Genomic DNA, 24,145 nt, shown 5'->3' with positions numbered 1-24,145 from the left:
CTCAGAGGGTTAAAGCCTCTGCCTTCGGCTCAGGTCATGATCCCAGGGTCCTGGGATCGAGCCCCGCATTGGGCTCTCTGCTCAGTGGGAAGCCTGCTTCCTCCTCTCTCTCTCTCTGCCTGCCTCTCTGCCTACTTGTGATCTCTCTCTGTCAAATAAATAAATAAAATATTTAAAAAAAAAAGAAAAGCTGAAATGTGTATGTGATACTCCATTGAAAAGGGTATATACATGTGTAAATATACAACTCAACAAATTATCACAAAGTGAACACACTTGTGAAAATAAGAACCAGATCATGAAATAAAATATTACCTATACCTTAGAGGGACCCTTCGAAGCCCCTTCCCATCTCTATGTACCCCCACAATGGTAACCCCTATTCTAATTTATAATATAGTAGATCAGTGGTGTTTAGTTTGGGATATTATATTAAAGAACAGTATGTGCTGTCTTATCTCATTCTGTTCTACAGCTGCATACTCCACTCTTATTTATATATACTGTCATGGATTTACCTAATTCATTTCTGATGGATATTTAGATGGCAGCCAGTTTTTCCCCCTGTTTGTTTGTTTACTGACTAATTGCTGTTAACAAGCAAAACTATCATCAGCATCCTATGCAGACATCTTTGTGGCCTTTCATTTCCTTAGGATATATTTCTAAAAATAAAATTGCTGTGTCTAAGGATATGAACAGCCTTAATTTTTGTTATGCAAGGCATCCTATTCTTGGGAATCTTGGTGATGACTCTGGCCATTTGAGAAAGGATCTGGCTTGGGAACAAGGCACAGGTTATTCTGTGCCATTAGCAGGTGATTGGGCTGCTTTGGGGACCAAAGAATGAAGGAATGAGATTGATTTGCGAATATGTACGTTTGCAACATGACTCTGATCATTATCAGTATTAAAATGATGCTTTATATATATAAGATACTTAATGTCACTTGTTATAAAAGAGATAAAATAAGATAACCATTTTCTACTTAGAAGAATAGCCAAAATAATCAATAATGTTGGGTAGGATGTGGGCAGATACATAATCTCTTACACTTTTACTGGGAGTGCAAATTGGTAGAACATCTTGGGTAGTATAGAATGAAAGCATGTACATATTCCTGGAGCCAGGAAATCTACAGCTAGATATTTATTCTACAGATAACTAATAATAATGGTAGGAATTAACGTTTACTGAATGCTCACTATAGGCCAAGAACTATTTTAAATTTTTAACATGTTTAGATATAGAATCCTAACAAACGGAGGCACATAGACGCTCCCATAACTTGGAAGGATATACACTGGACCCAGAAGTAGCAGTTGGCTGCCTGCTTTTTGTTTTTGTTATTTTATATTCTGTTAATTATTGGGAAAAAACTAATCAAAGTCATAAATGCACATGTTTTTTTAAAAAGCCCAATATGGGGGCACCTGGGTGGCTCAGTGGGTTAAGCTTCAGGGTGCCAGGATCAAGCCCCACATCGGGCTCCCTGCTCAGCCGGGAGCCTGCTACCCGCCCCCTGCCCCCAGCCTGCTGCTCTGCCTTCTTGTGATCTCTTTCTCTCTGTCAAATAAATAAAATCTTTTTAAAAAAATAAAATAAAAAGCCCAATATGGTTTGATTTTTTTCTGTGCATATATTACTTTTCAGTCAAACAGAAGTGGTTAATAAAAAAAAAAATGTTTTAATCTTCAGCAGATTCTCAGCTTTCCCAAAGGGAACAGGGTTCCGAGGGAAGCAGCCTTACCTACTTGGCCCTATCAGTTCTATGGGAATGAGGGCTGAAGATGAGCTGTTTGTGGTCCCCTGGTCCTTCTCCTCACCCAAGCCTGACCTGATCTCTGACCACCCTGTTTCCCCACGTAGGCATCATGTGTATGGACCACCTGGAGGAGATGCTGAAGCTGGTAGATGGCAATCCCATGATGATGAAGGATGGCAAGTGGGTGGTACAGAAGTATATTGAACGGCCTCTGCTCATCTTTGGCACCAAATTTGACCTGAGACAGTGGTTCCTGGTGACCGACTGGAACCCACTTACCGTGTGGTTCTATCGTGACAGCTACATCCGCTTCTCCACACAGCCCTTCTCTTTGAAGAACCTTGACAAGTGAGCCTCTCCCTTACCTTCTCTGAGCTGCTGGTCTAGCTGGGGAGCTGGCAAGGAAGAGGTGGATCCCCCATGCCACACTGGGCTCCAAACACAGACTGCAGGCAGTCAGGTCCTCCATCCATCCAACAGCTACCTACCAAGGGTGTTCTAAGCACTTGGGATAGAGCAATGACCAAAATAAGAGCCCAATTCTCAAGAGTTCACAATTCCCACACATAAGCTGGGCATATATAAAATGATCTGCCCGCATCCTACCCAACAATGTTGATTATTTTTGCCATTCTAAGCCAAAAATTGTTATCTTATTTTAATTTTGCCTCTTTTATAATGAGTGAAGTTAAATACTTTATGCTTATAAGGCATCATTTTAATGCTGTTTCTCATAGATAAGCGATGAAAATAATAATTAAAATTATCTAATAGGTTTAAAGATGGTACATGTTATTAAAAAAAAAAGGAACATAGAGCAGGGTAAGAGGGTTCAGGAGACATACAAAGAGAGAGGCAAGTTGCAGTGTTAACTCAGGGGATGAGAAAAAATCCTTGTTGAGTCCTGGGTTCAAATTTCATTGCTGTAGCTGCTAAGCTGGGTGACTTTGGTCACGTGAAACCTATTGAGGCTTCACTTTTCACATCTGAAGAATGGAGGCAGTATTATGAAACTCATAGCTATCAGTTACTGAATTCTTCGTATGTGACAGGTGCTAAGCACTTCATGCATTTTGTCTCACTCATTCATGAAATCCCGGTGAAGTGGGTTCTAGTACGACCCCCATTTTACAGATGTGAAGGAGCACTTGGGTGAAAAGATCTCACAACTAGTCGGTGGTGACGGTAGGCCTTGAGCAGTCTTGTTTTTTTGTTTTTGTTTTTGTTTTTGTGTTGAGCAGTCTTGTTGACTACAGGGCCCACACTCCTACCCACCTTAATACCTTCCAAGCGCTGGGAGGGCTAACTGATACTAAAGCACATAGTTCTGTGGCCCCACAGGGAGTGCCCTCAGAGGGATGAGACTGGTTCTGGCCCTGCAAGAATATAGCAGGGCCCAGGCCTTTTCCTCCTTGCCCTTCCTCACAGAGTCCCATCTCAAGGTAAATGGTCTGGGGTGGCCCAGGGGTGGTTCCAGGGTCTGCCTGCCCTCCCTACATTTGGGTGGGAGAGGCTCAGGGAGCCAGACCCCAGCTTTCTGCTCTCTGCCCCAGCTCAGTGCACCTGTGCAACAACTCCATTCAGAAGCACCTGGAGAATTCATGCCATCGGCACCCACTCCTGCCCTCGGACAACATGTGGTCGAGCCAGAAGTTCCAGGCCCACCTGAAGGAGATGGGGGCGCCAGACGCTTGGTCCACCGTCATTGTGCCCGGCATGAAGGCTGCTGTGATCCATGCCCTACAGACCTCCCAGGACACCGTGCAGTGTCGGAAGGCCAGCTTCGAGCTCTACGGTGCTGACTTTGTGTTTGGTGAGGACTTCCAGCCCTGGCTGATCGAGATCAATGCCAGCCCCACCATGGCCCCCTCCACTGCTGTCACCGCCCGGCTGTGTGCAGGTGTGCAAGCTGACACCCTGCGTGTGGTCATCGACTGGCGGCTAGACCGCAACTGTGACACAGGAGCCTTTGAGCTCATCTACAAGCAGGTGAGGTAGAGCCCAGACAAGACCCTGGGGAGTCTGCGCCCCTTTCCAGGCGTCCCTAAAGTGAAACATAAGGCATTGCAGTTGGACAGAACTGGTTCAAGTTCTGGTCCTGCTACGCTGTCTCAGTAACACCACTTCTGCCCTTGAGCCTCCGTTTCATCTGTAAAATGGAGATGCCATTACCATCTTTCTCATAGGGTTTGGGAGGATGAAGATGAGTTAATATGTGTGGATCATCCCTATGATCCTGTCATTGCACTACTGGGTATTTACCCAAAGAATACAAAAACACTAATTTGAAGGGATATATATGCACCCTCTGTTCACTGCAGCATTATTTACAATGGCCAAATTATGGATATAGCCTAAGCATCCATCGAAAGATAAAGAAAGTGTGGTATATACAGTGAAACATTATTCAGCCATAAAGATGAAATCTTGCCATTTATAACAACATGGATGAAGCTAGAGAGTATAATGCTAAGTAAAATAAGCCTGTAAGAGAAAGGCAAATACCATATGATTTCACTCATATGTGGAATTTAAGAAACAAAAACAAAGGGAAGGAAAAAAGTAAACCCAAAACCAGATGCTTAACTATGGAGAACTGATGATTAGGGAGGGGAGGCAGGTGGTGGATGGGTGAAACAGGTGATGGGGATTAAGGAGGGCATGGGTTGTGATGAGCATGAGGTGATGCATGGAAGGGCTGAATCGCTATATTGCTATATCGAATACCTGAAACTGATGTAACATGGTATGTTAAATACGCTGGAATTTAAGAAAATTAATTGTAACACTAACAACAACAAAAATATACATGTGAATCATATTTCTGGAGAGGCATATAGCAAAGTGTTAAAACCTCCCTGGGTTCAAATTCCTACTCAGTAACTATGAGCTGTTTGGCTTCAGACAGTTTCCTGACCCCTGTGTCACTCAGTCTCCTCATCTGTAAAGTAAGACTGCAAATAGTCCCTACTTCATAAGGTTTTGATAATTAAGTGAGTTGACATAAGTAAAGCCCTTTAGAACAATGCTAGAACATAGTCAGTGCTACAGATTTTAGCTACTGTTACTACCTAATAAGATTGTTGGGTGTTTCACAATGGCATCACATATAAGGTCTGGATGTGGGGTAAGAGTCAGAAGCTGCTGCTGCTACTGCTGTTAATATTATTATTATTTTACTCCTTTGTAATAATTTTACTCCCCTTGTTCCAGAAAGAGATTTGAGTCTACTTATTGGAATGGAATAAAATTTTTAGAAGTCAGAAAACCAATTTCAAGGGTTTCTGAACTCTGCAAGTAATCTTTTGACAGTTAAATTTAAGTATCATAATCCTAGGTATCATTCTGACCGCGATTCAGCTTTCTACCAAAGTTTGGCCTCAGGTAGAGAATGTGCTGATCACATGACCCAAGTGTCCTGGTCTTGTCACCATTACTGATCATAAATTAATACTGGCACTTTGTTTTCAAAAAACATAAGTGAAGGGATGCCTGGGTGGCTCGGTTGTTAAGCATCTGCCTTCGGCTTGGGTTATGATCCCAGGGTCCTGGGGTAGAGTTCCACATCAGGCTCCCTGCTCAGTGGGGAGCCTGCTTCTCCCTCTGCCGGCTGCTCCCCCTGCTTATGCGTGCTCTCGCTCTCTGACAAATAAATAAATAAAATCTTAAAAAGCAAAAAACATGGCACTCCTGGGTGGCTCACTCAGTTAAGCACCTGCCTTCAGCTCAGGTCAGGATCTCAGGATCCTGGGATCAAGCTCCACACAGGGCTCTCCGATCAGCAGGGAGCCTGTTTCTCCCTCTCTCCCTGCCTGCTGCTTTGTCTGCACTTGCTCTTTCTCTCTCTTCTCTGTCAAATAAATCTATTTAAAAAAAGTGAAGAAATATAAGGGCAGGAAAGTAAGACAAAACCAAAGGGAAGGGAATGTTTAGCACAGTGGTTCCCAAATGCTGGTTCACAGGCCAGAATCGCCGGGCAAGTTTTCCAAAGATACAGGTGTCAGGAAGCCACGCTCCCAGAGATTGATCTGAAATGTTTGGTTTAGGGACTACACATCTGCATTTTTCAGATGTCCTAGTTGTCCCAAAAATCTTTTATTGCTTATTTGTTTTTGTTTTTTTATTATCCTTTTAAGATTTTATTTAATTATTTTAGAGAGAACATGAGCAGGGGGAAGAGCAGAGGGAGAAAGAGAGAGAGATTCTCAAGAAGACCCTGCACTGAGTATGGAACCAATGCAGAGCTCAATCCCATGGCTCCAAGACCACAACCCAAGCCCAAATCAAGAATCAGACACTCAACAGACAGACCACCCCCCAGGACCCCTGTTTTTGTTTTTGTTTTTTTTTTTTATTTTATTTATTATTTATTTGACAGAGAGAGATCACAAGCAGGCAGAGAGGCAGGCAGAGAGAGAGAGAGAGAGAGAGGAGGAAGCAGGCTCCCCGCTGAGCAGAGAGCCCGATGCGGGACTCGATTCCAGGACCCTGAGATCATGACCTGAGCCAAAGGCAGTGGCTTAACCCACTGAGCCACCCAGGCGCCCCTGTTTTTGTTTTTTAAACAAACATGTAATCAAGATACACACTTGGCATTGGTTGTTTTTGTCTTAATTTGTCTTACTTTTTTACTTTTATACATAACCCCACTCAAAAAGGAGAGGCAGTGTAGGAGGTACACAGGAAGCATTTGGCCATAGCAACTCTGAAATTTAGCCTCGCACATATTTCCAGTTTAGTGATTAGAAGCCATTGTTACTTCCTAGGAGTTCTCTGTGGCTCTTGGTTCCATCCATTGGGATCTCAGTTCAGCCCTGAATCATCCTTCCTTTTCCATGAACATCCACAATAGTTCTTAGTCTGTTACATACTCATAGAAATTTGGAGGTAACAGAAGCCTCTTCCATTTCATACTTTATCTGTCCCTTTTAGCCCAAGTGGATATTTTTTAAAAAACATTGTGGGTTTATAGCCATATTCACAAACCTTAGAACTCTTTTCTCTGTGACCCTGCCATAGGACAATAGTCCTCACAAAAAAGCCCTGCTGTTAACAGAGAGAGAGAGAGTGCCTATAACCCTCTCTGTTAACTTAAAATGTTGTGAAGATTTAAACATAAGACCTATGGATATACCTTGGGATGCTGAAAAGATCTGTAGCTGCTTTGAAAGACTTAGATCAGTCTTAGATCTCTCTTATTGAGACATAATTGACTTGTAAGTATTATATTTACTTAAAGTATACAATATTTTTTTTTAAAGATTTTATTTATTTATTTATTTGACAGGCAGAGATTACAAGGAGGCAGAGAGGCAGGCAGAGAGAGAGAGAGGGAAGCAGGTTCCCCGCGGAGCAGAGAACCCGATGTGGGACTCGATCCCAGGACCCCGAGATCATGACCTGAGCCGAAGGCAGCGGCTTAACCCACTGAGCCACTCAGGCGCCCTAAAGTATACAATATTTATATATGTATATATTTGATATTTGTTTTTATTTATTTATTTATTTTTAAAGATTTTATTTATTTATTTGACAGATAGAAATCACAAGTAGGCAGAGAGGCAGGCAGAGAGAAAGGAGGAAGCAGGCTCCCTGCTGAGCAGAGAGCCTAACACCGGGCTCGATCCTAGGACCCTGAGATCATGACCTGAGCCGAAGGCAGAGGCTTTAACCCACTGAGCCATCCAGGCACCCCTATATTTGATATTTAAATATGTTGTGAAATGATCACCACGATAAGTCTAGTTAACATCCATTACCACACATAGTTATAATTTTATTTTCTTCTGATGAAAACTTTTAAGATCTACTTTCTTAGCAACTTTCAAATATGCAATACAGTATCAACTGTAGTTACCATGCTATATGTGACATCCACGATTTACTTTTTTTTTTTTCTTTTTTAAGAGATGGGGAGAGAGCAGGGTGGGGAGGGCTAGAGGGAGAGGGAGAGATAGAATCTTAAACAGGTTCCGTAGCCTGAGAAGGGTCTCGATCTCATAACCCTTGGTTCATGACCTGAGCTGAAATGAAGAGTTGGCCACTTAACTGACTGAGCCACCCAGGCGCCCCCATGATTTGCTTATTTTATAACTGGATGTTTGTACCTTTTGACCCCCTTCATCCATTTCACCACTGCCTCTGGCAACTGCTAATCGGCTCTCTATGAGTTAAGAGTTTTAGGTTTTGTTTTTGTTTTTATTTTTATTTTAGATTTCACATATAATTTACATCATGAAATATTTGTCTTTCTGACTTATTTCACTTAGTGTGATGCTCTCAAAGCCCAGCCATTTTATCACAAAAGGCAATATTTCCTTCTTTTTTATTTCTAAATAATATTCCATGATAGCTAGTTAGTTAGCTAGCTAAACAGACAGTCACATTTTCTTTATTCATTCATCCATTGATGGACGCTTATGTTGCTTCCTTATCTTGGTTGTTGTTAATAATGCTGCCATGCACATGGGGGTACAGATATTCAAGATAGGAATACTTTTTTTTTCCTTTAGATAAATACTCATAAGTGGAATTGCTGGATCATATGATAATTCTACTTTTAATTTTTTGAAGAAGCTCCATGCTATTTTCCACAGTGGCTGCACCAGTTCTTACTAACAGTTCACAAGCGTTCCCTTTTCTTTACATCCTTACCAACACTTGTTTCTTACTTTTTGAAAATAGCCATTTTACATGTGTGAGGTGATATCCCATACGGTTTTGACTTGGAGTTCCCCCAAGATTAGTGTGACGTTGAGCACCTTTTCATGTGCCTGTTGGCCATCTGTCTGTAATCTTTGGAAAAATGTCTGTTCAGATCCTCTGCCCATTTTTAAATCAGATTACTTGTGTTTTTGCCATTGACTTGTAGGAGTCCTTTATATATTTTAGATATTAGCCCCTTATCAGATATATGATTTGCAAATACTTTCTCCCATTTGGTGAGTTGCCTTTTCACTTTGTTGATGGTTTCCTTTGTTGTGCAGAAGCTTTTTAGTTAGATATAGTCCCATGTTTTTATTTTTGCTTTTGTTGCCTTTACTTTTGGTATCAAATCCAAAAAAAATCATTGCCAAGATTGATGGCAAGGAGCTTAGTACTGCCAGTGTTTTCTTCTAAGGGTTTTATGGTTTCAGGTCTTAAATTCACTTTAATCTATTTTGAGTTGGTTTTTATGTGTGCTATAAATTGTGGTCTGGGTTCGTTCTTTTGCATGTGGCTTCTAGTTTTCCTAGTACCATTTATTGAAGAGACTGAAGGAGATACTTCTTGTATCCCCTTTGTCATAAATTAATTCACCTTGTATGTGTGACTTTATTTCTGGGCAGTTCTATATTCTGTTCATTTGATCTAGGTGTCTGTTTTTATGCCAGTACCAAACTGTTTGATTGCTACAGCTTTGTAATACAGTGTGAAGTCAGTAAGTGTGATGCTTCCAGCTTTGTTCTCCTTTCTCAAAATTGTTTTGGGGGCTCCTGGCTGGCCCAGTTGGTGGAGCATGTGACTCTTAATCTCAGGGTCATGATTTTGAGCCCCATGTTGGGTATAAAGATGGCTTAAAAATCTTAAAAAAAAAAAAAAGATTGTTTGGACTGTGCAGGGTCTTTTGTGGTTCCATACAGGATTTAGGATTAATTTTTCTATTTTTGTGAAAAATGCCATTGGAATTTTGATAGAGATTGCATTGAATCTATAGATTTCTTTGGGTCATGTGGACATTTTAATAACATTAATTCTTCCAATCCATGAGCAGAGAATATCTTTCCATTTATTTGTGTCTTCAGTTTTTTTCATTGGTATCTTAGTTTCCAATGTACAGGTCTTTCACTTCCTTGATTCCATTTGTCACAGGTTTTATTCCTTTGGGTGCTCTTTAATTTCTTTTAATCTAGAGCAGCGGCACTGCTTTTTCTTCCTCCATAGTTTGTTTGGAACTTTTGAAGGGACCAGGCTGGTTGTTTTGTAGAACTGTCCCACATTTTGGATTTATCTGATTGTTTCTTCGTGGTGCTGTTTAGCTTGTTCTTCTGTTATCTCAATGTCCTGTAAACTAGAAGTTAGGCCAAACAGCTTGGTGAGGTTCAGGTTAAACATTTTTGGCAAGAACACTTGAGAGGTGATACTGAGTGCCTTATATGCTACCACAAGGCACACACTGTTGGACTGTCTCCTGATTAGTGATGCTAAGTCTGACCACAGGGTTAGGGCAGTGGCTACCAGATCTCTCCATTGTCGCTTGGCTCCTCCCTCTGGCAATGATCACTTACTCTGTAAAGTGATGCCGAGGCTGTGTGCACACGACACATTTTCCTGTCATCCTTTTCACCAACTTGTTTTGATACCCAGTTTTGATTCTTGCCTCCTTTGATCAGTTGGGTTTTGTGGGCTTGGTTATTTTTAACAAGATCCAAGTGATTCTGATGTTTAGATTCTAATCAGGTTCTTCTACTGACACAGAAAATACCTCAGAGTACCTCAAGGTTAAAGGGCGGGTCACTAGCAAGACACAGGGGGCTTTTCTGGAGCCTAGCTACAGGGTGTACAGCTGGCTTAATAGGAACTGAAAATTGTACAGGAGCTCCTCTCTTGGACCTTTTTCTCTGCCTCCTTCTGCAAATTTGCTACTTCAGTCTCTTAGTAGAATGCCTTCATTAAAGCTCTAAATTTCTTCTTCCCCATAATGGGTTCATGCAGGGCTCCAGACAGGCTCCAAGCCTCTTATCTGTCTGGGTGACATAACTCAAATTCTGTCTGCAGAGACTCTGGCTTAACTCAGGAAGCTGTCTGTCAGCAGTGGCCTGTGGAGCAGAGCCATATACATTTCAGCAGGGGCTGGGAGAACTTAGGGGAGGGTAAAGGGTAGGGAGTGCTGGTGGTAGCATGGCTAAGGCTCTCTGACTCCTCCACTGAGTTACTAATCCCAGGGACTCTGTGAATTTCTAGGTTTTGTTTTTTTTTGTTGTTTGTTTGTTTTTTACTTTCTAGGTATTGATTCAGGCCTCTGGAGCCAGACTCCTTAGAGGACAGAGGTGGGCTTCCTGTTTCTTAGCCCAGAGATTAATTCCATCCATCTCTGTCCTGATTCCTTCTGGGCCTAGGATTCCAGCATCCAGCATCACTGTCTGAACAGGCCTCATCTCTTCTTTTCCACAGCCTGCCGTGGAAGTACCCCAGTATGTGGGTATCCGGCTCCTAGTAGAGGGCTACACCATCAAGAAGCCCCTGGCAATGTGTCACCGGCGGATGGGGGTCCGCCCAGCACTCCCTCACCTGCTGACCCAGAGAGGCTCTGGGGAAGGCAAGGACTCGGGGACCCTTACCCACAAGTCAGCTCCTAGGAAAGTTGCTGGGGCCAGGAGCCTGGGGCACACTGAGAAGCCAACCTTCACTGCCACCACCTCGGCCCCCGGAAAGGGGAAGAAAGGCAAGGCGAAAAGTGCCACAGCCGTGGTCTACCCCAACCTCCGGAAGTGGGAGCCCCCCAGCACCAGGATGGGCTGCATTTTCACCATGACCTTTGCTAGTGGGGACAGGCAACCCCACCCCTTGAACAGATTGCCATTGAGTCCGAAGAACCCCCAGGCCCTGGGTAAGATCATTCCCACAGAACACCCTGGGGTCCCAAGGCAATTTCTTCCTGCTCTTCACGCCCCCCCGTCCTAACCACCTGGATTTGCAACCCCACCATTGCCCCACCTAGAAGACACTAGTAGCAAGGAAAAGCCACCACTTCCAAAGTATTTTTTTTTTAATGCACGTCCAAATGAGTATTGTTCTCTCCCAAAGTAGCCACCCTGCAAGGCAGCTGGACTTATTTCAAATGCCAGGACTCAGTCCCGGGTCCATCTCTCTCCAGAGCCCAAGCTTTGCCTGCTGCAGTATTCTGCCTTTGCCTCCATGCAGAGTTGCCTCTGGGGGAAAGGGGCTAATAACTGTACAGCATTTAACAGTTTGCACTGTGCTGCTACCTAACCTGCTCCTTTAGTCCTTACAACCTAGCAAGGTAGGTGCTATTATCCCCATTTTCCAGCCGAGGTATCAGGAAGTGTAAGGAAGTTGCCCGAGGTTGCACATCTCAGAAGGGGCAGAGCTGGGATGCAGACCCAGGTCTGTTGGACTCCAAATCCTGTGTTCTTCCCATGGCCTCTGGAGGAGGAACTGGGAGGGCTCCATCTGTCATCTCAAACCCCAAGCCTTCCTCTTCCCCCACCTCCCCACCCTTCATGCTCTCCCTGAGGGGCAGCTTGTTGGCCTTGGACCTTCCCCAGGCCCTCATGGCCCCTTTTGCTCCCACAGCCCCTTCCCACTTCCCCAGCGTCCACACCAAGGCCCGGCTGCCTTCTCCCCATGTTCTCCGATCCCAGGGGCGGGTCCTCAGACTGCAACACAGCAAGCTGGTGGGCTCTCAGGCCCTGTCGACCACAGGCAAGGCCTTGATGACTCTACCTACTGCCAAGGTTTTGATTTCCTTTCCACCTAACTCTGAACTCAAGCTGGCATCCAGCGTCCTGAAACCAAGAAAGGTGGGCCTTGAGCTGTGACTTGCACCCTGGTGGGCAGTGCTGAATACAGGGCTCTAGGGTCAGGGCTGGAGGGCATAGGCAAGGGCAGGTAGGCCTCAGGCCGGCTGGAGCCAGAAGGGAAGGGCTTTTTTTTCTCAGAACCCCCTTCCTGAACAGATTTCTTGATCATCTCTTCCACCTCTTCCCCCCTTTCATACCGAGGCTGTTGCTTCCCAGCGCCTTCGTGGTCCCCATCCTGGAAGTACCTTGTGGCCTCTACCTTTCGAAGTTGGAAATCTTCCTAGCACCCACAGGAAGATCAAAGCCAAAGGCAAGTTCAAGACCAGACTCTGTGACAAACCCAAGGCTGAGGCATGCCTCATGAAAACACTGAGCCTTCCAGGACCCCTGCCCTTTATCAAAGCATACCAGGAACTAGGGGGCATGGGGGACGTGAGGCCAGAGAAGCCCTTGCTTTGGTCCTCACTGCCCCTGTCCTGGATGCAGCGCCAAATAAAAAGGAGCAAGTGAAGTTTCCTGGGCTTGGCTCCGTTTCTGTTGGATGGTGAAGAGAGAGTAGGCTGAGGCCCTGTGCCCCAACATCCAGAGTGAGAGCTAGAGGCTGTCAGACACCCTTCCACAAAGCAAAGGGCCAGAATTCCACCCCATAGCGACAGGCATGGGGTTTCCTATGCAGTGTCTCTCTGACATCTCTGATCTTGGATTGGGGGATAAGCCTCACTTTGTAGATGAAGAAACAGGAGTCTGAAGGAGGAGACATGGCTTGCCCAAGATCATGTGGCATTGAGAAGGCTAGGACGTATTGCCAGACTGCTCACCACTGGGAGATCCTCAAGGCCCAAGTCCAGGGGAGAACCTGGCCCAGCAGCAGAGTAACATCTAACAGGTGTGAGATTTATACCACGAGATGGGGGAAGGATGGACCTCACCTAAACACCAGCCCTTCTCCAGAGCGAGTTGGTCTGTCCCTTCGTCAGCAAGGGCCCATGGTCTCCTAGAAAGAAATATCTGACCAGCCACACCCATCTGAAAAATTTTGGTATTTCTTAGTTGTAGTAAGTTGAATGTTAGCCTCCCTTCCCCCAAAAGATATATCTGCCTGGAACCTGTGAATAAGTTAATTTGGAAAAATGGTCTTCATAGATGTGATTAAGTTAAAGATCTTGAGATGAGAGTACTCTGGATTATCCAGGTGAGCCCTAAATGCAATGACAAGTGTCCTTAGAAGACGCAGACATGAGAAGACCACGTGAAGATGAGGGCCAACTGATGAGATGTGGCCATAAGTCAAGGCTTGCAGCCACCAGGAGCTGGAAGAGGCAAGGATTTATCCCTAGAGACTTCAGAGAGCACAGCCCTGTTGACACCTTCATCTCAGACTTCTGGCCTCCAGACAGATCTCTGAAAAAATCAGTTTCTGTTATCTTAAGCCACTCAGGTTGTGGTAATTTTGTTACAGCAGTCCTAGGAAACTAATACGCTAGTCAAGTGAAGATACATACACTCTGCCAGCATCTCTGATGTAACTGAACCAGGAAATGCACACAAACAGCTTCACATCAGTGTTGTGCTAAGAGCTGAATGATGATGTTAACAGTAGAATGGATCAACTGAGAGTCGTGCACTGGAATTCAAACCCACAGCACACAACACAGATGCATTTCACAGTGTGGAACAAGAACAAATCGCTGAAGAGTATATACATAGGTAGCATGACTCCATTTACGGAAACTTTAGAATTGAGCTAAACAAAATATGTTGTTTAGGGATGTATATTTGGTGGAAAAACTTAAGACAAACAAGGAAAGCTCCCATGTCAGGGGAGGGGCTTCCAACCTAGACTGAACAGTAGAACCCCTTCGGGAGCTTCAAAACAGATTGATGCCAGGATCTCACTGATTAAATTGGTATCTTTAGGGTGCAGAATCCCAGGGAAGGAAGGGACTTTTTAGAAGTTTCACTGAGGGGGTTCTAATGTGTGGCCAGGGTTGAGAACTGCTACCCTAACAGGGAAGGAGAGGTATGTTTCTATTTCGTGCCAAGTGGTGCTTATATGGGAGTCGCCTTATAATTATTCTTTAAATCACAGAGCTATTTATGTACTCTGCATATGTTTGATATATTTCACAATTTTTTCACGTAAAAGGTCTAAGATCTTGACTTATATGAAGTCCCTGGAGTAATCAGATTCATAGACACAGAGGAGAATGGGGCTACTGGGAGGTGAGAGGATGGGGTGTCAGTGTTTAATGGGGCAGAGTTTCAGTTCTGCAGGCTGATGGGATGTGACGGTTGCACTACAGTGTGAACATACTTAATGCCACTGAACTGCTCACTTAAAAATGGTTAAGATGGCTGGGGCACCTGGGTGGGTCAGTGGGTTAAGCCTCTGCCTTCAGCTCAGGTCATGATCCCAGGGTCCTGGGATTGAGCCCCACATGGAGCTCTCTGCTCAGCAGCAAGCCTGCTTCCCCCTTTCTCTCTGCCTGCCTCTCTGCCTACTTGTGATCTGTCTGTCAAATAAATAAATAAATAATCTTTTTAAAAATGTTTAAAACAAATGGTTAAGATGGTAAATTTTGTTATGTGTATTTTAGCACAACTAAAAGACAAAAAAGATATTTCCTCTCAGCTAGAACTGGGACAGAAACAGCCAAATAAAATCGCATACTGAACTCAGCAGAAAGTATGCTCCATGATAAACGTTTACTTTCTCAGCAAATCCTCAAAACCATACTATGAGGTAGGTACTTTTATTAACTCAGCAGAGAGGTGAAGTCATCTGCCTAACACCATACAGCAAGTGGCCTAGCCAGGCCCTGATCTTAGGTTTGTCCGAATGCAGAGCCCAGGATCTTAAAGCATGGCCTTAGTGCATGTTGAGCACTGACCTCATTCTCCTCAGGCCTGACCGTAGGCTCAACCTCCTCTCCCCTCACCTCCATCACCACTGTTTGCCAGTGGAAACAGAAGGAACAGAAGGAGGACTATTGTTGGCGGAGCCCCAGGCACTGTAGGGTCCTGGAGAAATAAGGGGGTAGGGGTGCCAGAAGCTTCATGGGGGCCTCCCTGGGCCTCATGCCTGGAAGATGGAGACAGCGCAGGTGGAGATGCAAGGGCAGTTGGGCAGCCTGGGCCGGGGTCAGGCAGAGGCGTCTGAGGAGGGCTTCATCCAGGACCTGGGGTAGGAGAGGCATGTCAGCATTCAGCCAGGTTGAGTTCCAACCAGCTCTAGCCAAAAATGGAAGTAAGGCAGGTCTTCCCTCCCCTGCCCCCTCCCTGTCCATAGTTTCTTATTTGTATCTTCTCTACACAAACACACACTCACATATACCATTACACTATGGCAGAGACTGGCTAGGGTTCATCAAATCAGTTCCCACCTGGCACACAGCTAAACATTTTTGAGTCCCTCTTGCAGTTTTCTTAACTGTATGCCACGTGATAGTTTTAGCCAATGGAACAGGAGTGCAGGTATAAGCAAGCCACTGCCAGACCTGACTCATGAAAACCTCCCAAATGGACCTGCACTGTACTGTCTCCCTTCATCTGCTGGCTGCATGGCAATGCCTGGGTCCCTGAGTGACCTTGGAGTAAAGCCCATCCCTACCCCACCCCCATTCATTAGATTTAATGGGAGGGAAACTGTTGTGTTAAACTCTGGGACTTTGGGGTAACTCTGTTAGAGCACATAGAGTAACTGTAACCCACACACAATTATGTTTAGTCCTTACACCAGGGACATAAAGAACAACGAACTTAAAAGGGCCTTGAGAAATCAGCTGGTTCAAGTCCCTTATTGAACAGATGGGCAGAACAAGGCCTAAGAGAGGGGATGTTACTTGCTCAAGGCACACAGTAAGACAGGGCTATAGATATCTCTGGAAGCCAAGAGGGCTGCCACTCAAGTCCCAGACTTCATAGCTAATGTCTGAAGGTGCTGCCCACCCTCACTCCTCAGCCCACCCCCCGAAACAATAGGTAGGTGGGTGTGGGTACCTGTCTTTGGGGCTTGGTGCTCTCAGCTGGCAGTAGAAAGCGCTGGCCCAGGACAGTGCCCACACGGGCAGAGTATGTGTGATCCCCAAGCACAGGGCAGAGCTGTAGTACCATGTGTATCTGGAGCTGACTGGGGAACACTGGGGGACAGGAGACAGAGGACAGATGGTAGGCAGTTGCTCTTTCTGTCCCACCCAGGATCATCATCCCTCCTCTCCTCTGGGGAAACACCACCACTCTACTCCCATTTACAGCTCATGTGGTTTTAGTGAGGTCAATGCTACTGCCCGACTCCAGAGCAGGGTGCAAGAGCAGGTCAGCACCGTCATAACCGTCAATCTACCCAGCCTGTAGGATTCGCTCATGAAGAGATACAACCCTGAATTTACTGCTGAAGCTACTGGAAACAAGGAATGCTTTTTCCTGCTAGGGTACTAAACTGGTGGAGTGCAGGCCTGGAGCTGCCAGAGCCTCTGGCCATCTCTACCGTGCCCAGAGGAGAGCCTGTGGGAGGGAGAAGCCAATATGCAGGAGGCAAAAAGAAATGGAGAAAGAACATCCCGAGGACATCCTCTGAGCCTCAAGATCTAGCCATGCCTAAACTGTAAGTTATGGGAGCCAATACCTTCCCTGTTTTTAGCTTACCCCAATTTGAACAGGTTTTGGGGAAACCTGACAAAGAAGTGGGGAGCTATGTGCTAGGCATGGTACAAAGTGCTTCACATAAGTAAATTTATTTAATCCTCATGACAGCCTGATAAGGGGGTCCTATCATCAGCCCCATCTTCACACAGGAAAACTGAAGCTCAAAAAGAAGTGACTTGCCCACTACCATTAGCTGGGATTCAAACCCAGGAGCTACTACTCGGCTTCCATGTCTAGCAATGGACCTGATAATCTAAAATATTTCTTGCTCTAAACCATCTAGAAATACCAGAAAAATATAAGAACCATCCTTTTAAATATAGAGCTGGGCAGAGGAAATTAAGGTCCCCAAGACCAAAGCCAGTAGAAAACAAATCCACAGTACACAAGTGCCAATGTTTCATCTATTCCAGGGATGCTGCAAATCTTGGTATCCAGGGGTCTTGGGTTTAAGTAGCTACCTAGAGGCCAGGGATGAGGCCTTGATACCCAAATGAAATCCTAGAGGAGCTACATCTTCAGTAAAGGGGTGAACCAGGAGAAAAAGCTAGCCACCGATGAAGACAGGTCATCACCTTAGGTATGGGCGAAGGGAGTGAAGTTTTCCCCTGAGAATTCACAACCATGAGCCCACTCTCACACAGGTTTGGGACTCAATACCAGAGTAATCTGTGAACTTCCAACCAAGACATTAATATTCAAAGAGAACTTGAAACAGTGATAGCTCTGGGGCATTTGGCAGAACCAATGGCAGAACCACTCCGGAGTGCACTACCTACAGTGAGGCAACAAAAGATTTCCACAGATAAAGGCCCAGCTGACCGTGAATCCACATTCCTGAATCACAGAGCAATGAAAATCTACCAAGTATGAGAGTCAGCATGAAAGATCATAGGATTAGGCCCTCCAGAACTTCAGACAGTGAAAATACAGAAATATATACAGAATAGAAATGTAGAAATATCAGTATGTTTAACTTGAACAAATATGAGAAAAAAAGATGCTCTATATTTTTCAGGGCCATTTTTATTTGTAAAACAACCAAATAGGACTCCTAGAAGTGAAAGAAAAATACAGTCGAAGGATGGGCTGAATTGGCAGATCCAACTGAAAAGAAAACTATTCACCTGGAAAACAGATCTAAAGAAATTACCCAGAATGCAGTGGGGATGAAGAAATGAAAAATATGAAAGAAAAGAGACCTAGTAAGTAGAATGAGAAGGTCAGACACCTCTCTTAGGCATTCAGAAGGAAGAGAACAGAGAAAATGCAAGAGGTGCAACATTTGAAGAGAAAGAGCTTTCTGGGATTGATGACATATATTCATTTTCAGGTTGAGGAAACAAAGTGAATTCTAAGCAAGATAAATAAAACGAAGCCCACACACCTAGATTAGGCATAGTGAAGCCACAGAACACCAAGGACAAAGAGAAGATCCTGAGATCAAAAACTAAGAGAAAAAAAAAAATAGATGGGCTACAAAGGAATGACCATCAGACTGGCAGCAGAAGCGCTGTCTCCTCCAGCTGCGTCTGACTACTTCCTTCTTAGAGACCATCAAATGCTCCCCAAGCTGCCATTACCACCACCACCACCTTCTTCCCACTCCCCCTCCCCACTCCCCAGCCAAATACAGTTGTGAGGGCTGGCAAGGTTTCAGACCCACCTGTCAGTGGCTGCAGCTGGACCAGGGCACAGCCAGAGCCCATGGCCACCACATGGAAGTGGCTGAAGGTCCTCTTGACACCTTCTTGGAAGTCTTTCCGGGATGGGGACTTCACTGGAATTACCTGTGGTGTCAGCCCCCAAGAATGAACAAGCTTCACACATATCTGGCAGCTCACACAGACCCTCTCTTCTCCCAACAGATGGAGCCAGAGTATAAGCAGTGGTCACTTGCCTGTTTTAGGGGACAAGAGAGCCAGCCACCCCAAGTCTATACCCTTGACTCCTCTTTAGGGATAATATATTTGGAGAGTCCCCTCCTGTTCCCTCCCAGACCTGACTTACTAGATCAACACCATCAATGTGTTCCAGTTTCAGAGTTGCCTGGATATCCCCCTCAGAAGTAGCTGGAATCCCATCAGTGACAGCACTGAGAAAGAGGCAGGAAGAGGTCACAGGATGGCTTGCCAGGACCTTCCTACTGCTCCGGGGAGCCTCCCATCCCCTCTCACCAGTAGGTGGCTGTGGGTCTCTGGGCTCTCCGTGAGTGGATGAAGAACTTCTGCAGGCGGCTTGCTGTCTGAGGACAGCTGGAGAGGAGTACAAGCCCAGAGGTCTCTCTGGAGAAAGAGGATGAATCACAGAAGTTAAAGTCTCTTGGGCTCATCCACAAAAAAGGGAGACCCCTTGGAAGGAACACAGGCCTGCTTAAGGCCAAGAGGTCACACTAGTACTATAACCCTGACTTCCTCATGTTTGATAATAAGACTACATAATTTAATAAGTTTCTCATTCTCCACTGGTTCCCAAGGAGCTCACAGCCAAATGTCATAACAATTACCATCCACTGCTGAATGCCTACAATGTGCTGGGCACTGTAGTAGGAATTTTGTATATATTGGCTTATAAATAATTAAATTCCCCAAAAGCATATTTCATCTCAAGTACCAGCTCTAATTGATGGCAGTTAGAAGAAAGAATATTGTGGATCAACCAGCAATGCCTGCCATGATTATGGGATTGGAGAAGTGACTGCACAGAAAGCACTGTTCTACTTTATGATTAAGGGAACTGAGGCTCAGTGAGGTTTCATGCTTTGCCTAAGATCATAGTTTGTGCACACGGATTTGAACCCAGATCTGTCCGCTCCCTCCTTTTCCTTGCATCCTTCCTCTGTGATCCCAAACCAGCCTATGGAACATGTCTCAGCCTATTTCCAAGCAACTGCTCCCTCACCCAAGACGGAGGCCTGTCCTACTATTCTCCCATCACCGCCCACCACTTACTTCCCAGATGCCTGGACAATCTGGAGCTCCCGATCCCTAAGCCCCAGTGACTGGCTCAGCTCTGGCAGCACCGAGAACAATGTCAGCTCCCCTGGTTTTCCTGGGGGGAAAAAAAAAGAAGGAAAAGTACAAGTTGCTCTCAGAGGCCTTTGGCTTCATGCCACCATCTCCTTCTTTTCATTATCCAATCCCTCAGAGCCATCAAACCCTATTCCACTACCTCCCCTTCCCCTGACCATACCTGTCACTGGTAGACCTGGTGGCTTATTCAGCGTCACAAGAGGTCCTAGAACATACAGTATGTGAGCATCAGTGACACAAAAGCAGCAATTGGAGTTTATAAAGTACTTTCTCAATTCAACTTCTCTTGCGCCCCCACTACAACTCTCAGACATGGTTATCAACCACACCCTAAACAGAAATTCTTTCAGTCCTTGGCATATGCTAAGCTTGTTGCCACTTTAGGCTTTTATACCTGCTGTTTCCTCAGTCCCTGATTTTCACCTGTTTGGCTCTTTCACATCATGTTGGCTCGAATGTCACTACCACAGAGAGGCCTGAATCTCCATCTAATGTCGGCCACACAGTTATAACACCCTGTTCTATTCATCACACTGATCAGTAGTAAGTACCTTGTCCATTTATTTCTGGTTAACCCATTTCTCCCACTCAAATATTGGCTCCCTGAGAGTAGGAACCATATTTATCTTGTTCAGCACAGTATAACTGTGTCTGGAACAGTGTCTGGAATAGAACCTATGCTCAGTAAATAGCTGAGAAAATTAAATCACTGGAGACTTGGGTCCACAGAAATTATTTTCCTAAAGTCACACAGTAAGGTGATTACAGAGCTTAGATCTGACTTCAAAGCCTACGTTTTGTCCATAAATAATTTATTATGACAATTCTTATTACCAAGTGCCTACCATGTTCAAGGCTCTCTAGTTATTTGCACCCTCACACCCCTATTCCCATGATGCTGAGGCTCAGGCAGATTACGTGGCTGGTTCCAGGTCATACCACTAGTGGGAGGCAGGACCCGGATATGACCCCCAAAGATTTTGTTAGGGAGCCCAGTCAGCCCGCAGAAGGCTCTGAGCCGCAGGCTCCCCTCCCAGATCTCTGTGCAGCTGCCCCTCCCAGCCCTCACCTCTCTGGTCCACTATGGCTGCCCTCAGCACATCAACCAGCCCTTCCCGGGTGAGATTCTTTAGCTGCAGCAGCCCGGCGAATGGCTGGTCCCCCAAGGGCCCCGACCGCTTGCAGGATCCTCCTCGGCGTAGCTGATGTCTGGAAAAGGTGGGTTAAGCAACAGGGAGATCACTGTTTCCTGAGGTGTGTCCATTCTTATCTTCACACATCTTAAATCCTGCCACCTCCTACAAATGCCTGAAAAGGCCTGGATGAGCCTCCCGAAAATTCATAAACAACAGCGCCCATTTTGCAGGAGGGACGTGAAGCTCAGAGAAACCAAATGAGTAGTTCAGGGTCACACAGTAGTAGCGGAATTAGAATCCATGCCCACCTAAATCCAGATCCCACACACACCTTACCCCGGCCCCAACGTCCCACCCACACAAAGAGGCAGAGGGAGGCCTAATCACCCGGCTTCGGTGCCAAAGCTTGAGGCCTTGGACCCTGGGCGGACCCCCGGCCCCCGCCGGTAGCCACACCAGACTTGGCCCAAAAACCGACAGCTAGCCATCTCCCCAGCGGCGACAGTGCGCATGTGTCCAGAAAGGCCGACACACTCAGCTACAGTGCGCTGATTGGTCAGATTGCCTGTCAATCGGAATAGCGAGGAGGCGGACTCAGAGCCCTGAAAAGGCGGAGCTTTGCCTTCGCCCAGAAAGAAAATGGTTCGCCTCACCTCGGTGCTTTTGGGGAAATTGAGGCACGGAGCTGAGAAGGAATTTACTCGGGATCATAGGACCTCTCCTAAGACAAAACAGGAACGAAAGGTACTCTGATAACCATTCCAGTTCGTAGGAGCCTCTGACTTCAAAATACCACTACTGTGCCCAATTTTGTAAGGCAAATTGAGAAGAAATAACAAAAACACCCAAGACAGGTGCATAATCAATCCAAAAGGAGAAGGCCCGAGGGAGAATGACATTCACTACAGCATTATTTATCAAAACAAAACCAAAACAAATCTCAAAACTGGAAACGTATTGTCGTCTCGGGTTAGCACTATAGGGGAAATAAATCGAATACATCACCAATTCAACATTTTTAAAATGTTAACTCTATGCCAGACCCTGGCATTTTTGAGCTAGAAATATAGATCAACAAGACTGAGGCCCTGCCCACAAGAAGATCACCGAGTGCACACAGGTCACATTGCCACAGCCCATCTTGCTTAAACCCTGTGCAGATATTGAGAGGGTGAAGGGAGAGGAGCTAGTTCTAGCATGCGTTGTGATGGAAGGGCTATGAGAAACGAATAGAAATTCACCGGGAGCAAAAGGTTTTGGGAGGAAGGGAGGCAGAGCCAGGGACCAACAGGAGAAACGAGGTGTTGTGTGAAAAAAATAGCAAGGAACAAAATGGGTTCTATCCTATAATCACAACTATAGAAAAGTTACCGTGCAACCTGCATATTACTTTATTTATTTACTAAGAGCACTGTAACTTTCAATTCACTGTTTGCATTAGGAAAAGACTGAAATTAACCTAAATTCATCAACAAAGGAGTGGCTAAGTCAACTGTAACATATCCATACCATCCAGCCATTAATTATGGAATGTGTATGTCTGTATGTGCTAATATGAATCAGTCTCTAAATAGATATTAAAGCAAAAAAAAGAAAGAAAAGGACAGAAAGAAAATGCTTCGCCTCACCTCGGTGCTTTTGGGGAAATTGAGGCACAGAGGTCATATGCATGTGTGTGTGTGTGTGTGTGTGAGTTACATATATTTATTGCATTTTAGGTCTCTGATTTCTTTTTTTTTTATCTTTTTTTAAAAGATTTTATTTTTATTTTTTTACTTTTTATTTATTTGACAGAGATCACAATAGGCAAAGAGGCAGGCAGAGAGAGAGGAGGAAGCAGGCTCCCTGCTGAGCAGAGAGCCCAACACTGGGCTTGATCCCAGGACCCTGTGATCACGACCTGAGCCAAAGGCTGAGGCTTTAACCCACTGAGCCACCCAGGTGCCCCAAGATTTTATTTATTTATTTGACAGAGAAAGATCACAAGTAGGCAGAGAGGCAGGCAGAGGAAGAGGGGGAAGCAGAGCAGAGGGCCTGGTGCGAGGCTGGGTCCCAGGACCCTGAGATCATGACCTGAGCCGAAGGCAGCAGCTTAACCCACTGGGTCTCTGCATTTCTTAAAGAACACACAAAAATGAGATGTGTTTGCTTCTGGAGAAAGAATCAGACGTGAGAAGATGAATAGTGATTTTCACCCTCTGGAATTGTATAAGTTGCTTTTTTAAAATTTCATTGCTATATTTCATCAACATACAAACATGCAAATCTGGTTTAAAAATTGAGGCAAATATAAAAGACTGTATGGTTCATCAAATGTTTTCAATAATAAAAAATTTTATATAAAATAAGTAGAAATAATTTTTTTAAAAAGACTATATGATTCTACTTACATGACATTTTAGAAAAGGCAAACTATATTGGCAGAAAAGAGTCAGAGGTTGCTGGGGTTTGGGGTGGGTGGTGATGGGGATTAGAAAGGGCATAAGGGAACTTCTCTGTATGCTGGGAATGGTGGTTAAATAACTTTATAGATTTGCCCAAACTTGGGCGCCTGTGTGGCTCAGTTGGTTGGGGGTCTGACTCTTGATTTTGGCTCAGATAATGATCTCGGGATCACGATTCTGGCTTGTGCTCAGTGCAGAGTCTGCTTGAGAGTCTCTCTCCCTCTCCTTCTACTCTTCTCCCCAAGCATGTGCATGTGTGTGTACATGTGTGCGTACATGTGTGCGTGTGTGCTCTCTCAATCTCTCTAAATAAATAAATAAAATCCTTTTTAAAAATTGCCAAACACTAAAAAAAAAAGCAAAAAACATTGCCCAAACTTAATTATATATACCTTAAAAGAGAAAATTTTATTGTATGTAAGTTATATCTCAAGGAACTTATTTGTTTAATTCAAAGATTTAAACAATCAATTTTCGAGTAGATGTACACAAATAGAGACAGAAATGGCAAGACTTTTGGCAAGAATACAAGTGGTTTTTATCCTGTTTTGGGCTCAGATAGTACTGTGCTTTGTCATAAGGCCCCATGGCATTTTAGTA

At 44.9% G+C, this 24,145-nt stretch overlaps 2 protein-coding genes across 10 annotated transcripts in view; one reads left to right on the top strand and one right to left on the bottom strand.

The window, feature by feature from the left end:
* TTLL3 (tubulin tyrosine ligase like 3) overlaps positions 1 to 14,674 on the top strand; it is a 29,737-nt gene extending 15,063 nt beyond the window's left edge. For 3 of the 9 annotated variants that reach the window (XM_044253037.1, XM_044253040.1, XM_044253045.1), the window contains 5 exons: positions 1,871 to 2,114; positions 3,320 to 3,755; positions 10,920 to 11,355; positions 12,063 to 12,289; positions 12,491 to 14,674. In XM_044253037.1, the coding sequence (XP_044108972.1) occupies positions 1,871 to 2,114; positions 3,320 to 3,755; positions 10,920 to 11,355; positions 12,063 to 12,289; positions 12,491 to 12,799 (1,652 nt within the window). In that variant the 3' untranslated portion in view covers positions 12,800 to 14,674. Of the gene's footprint in view, positions 1 to 1,870; positions 2,115 to 3,319; positions 3,756 to 10,919; positions 11,356 to 12,062; positions 12,424 to 12,490 lie in introns of those variants that run through there. The other 6 variants (XM_044253046.1, XM_044253039.1, XM_044253038.1 and 3 more) reach the window with 5 other exon arrangements.
* Positions 14,675 to 14,976: 302 nt separating this feature from the next.
* RPUSD3 (RNA pseudouridine synthase D3) lies at positions 14,977 to 21,613 on the bottom strand. Its single transcript, XM_044253050.1, has 9 exons — positions 21,489 to 21,613; positions 21,035 to 21,174; positions 20,126 to 20,170; positions 19,885 to 19,984; positions 19,111 to 19,218; positions 18,944 to 19,028; positions 18,600 to 18,723; positions 16,289 to 16,428; positions 14,977 to 15,468 (listed from the first exon to the last, which is right to left on the bottom strand). The coding sequence occupies exons 1-9, from the start codon at positions 21,611 to 21,613 to the stop codon at positions 15,277 to 15,279; spliced, it is 1,059 nt and encodes a 352-aa protein (XP_044108985.1). The 3' UTR covers positions 14,977 to 15,276.
* Positions 21,614 to 24,145: the final 2,532 nt, after the last annotated feature.

Source organism: Neovison vison, chromosome 6, assembly GCF_020171115.1.
Source record: "Neovison vison isolate M4711 chromosome 6, ASM_NN_V1, whole genome shotgun sequence".
NCBI lineage: Eukaryota > Metazoa > Chordata > Mammalia > Carnivora > Mustelidae > Neogale > Neogale vison.
The sequence above is the reverse complement of the archived record's forward strand: the minus strand, read 5'-3'. Positions and strand labels throughout refer to the sequence as shown.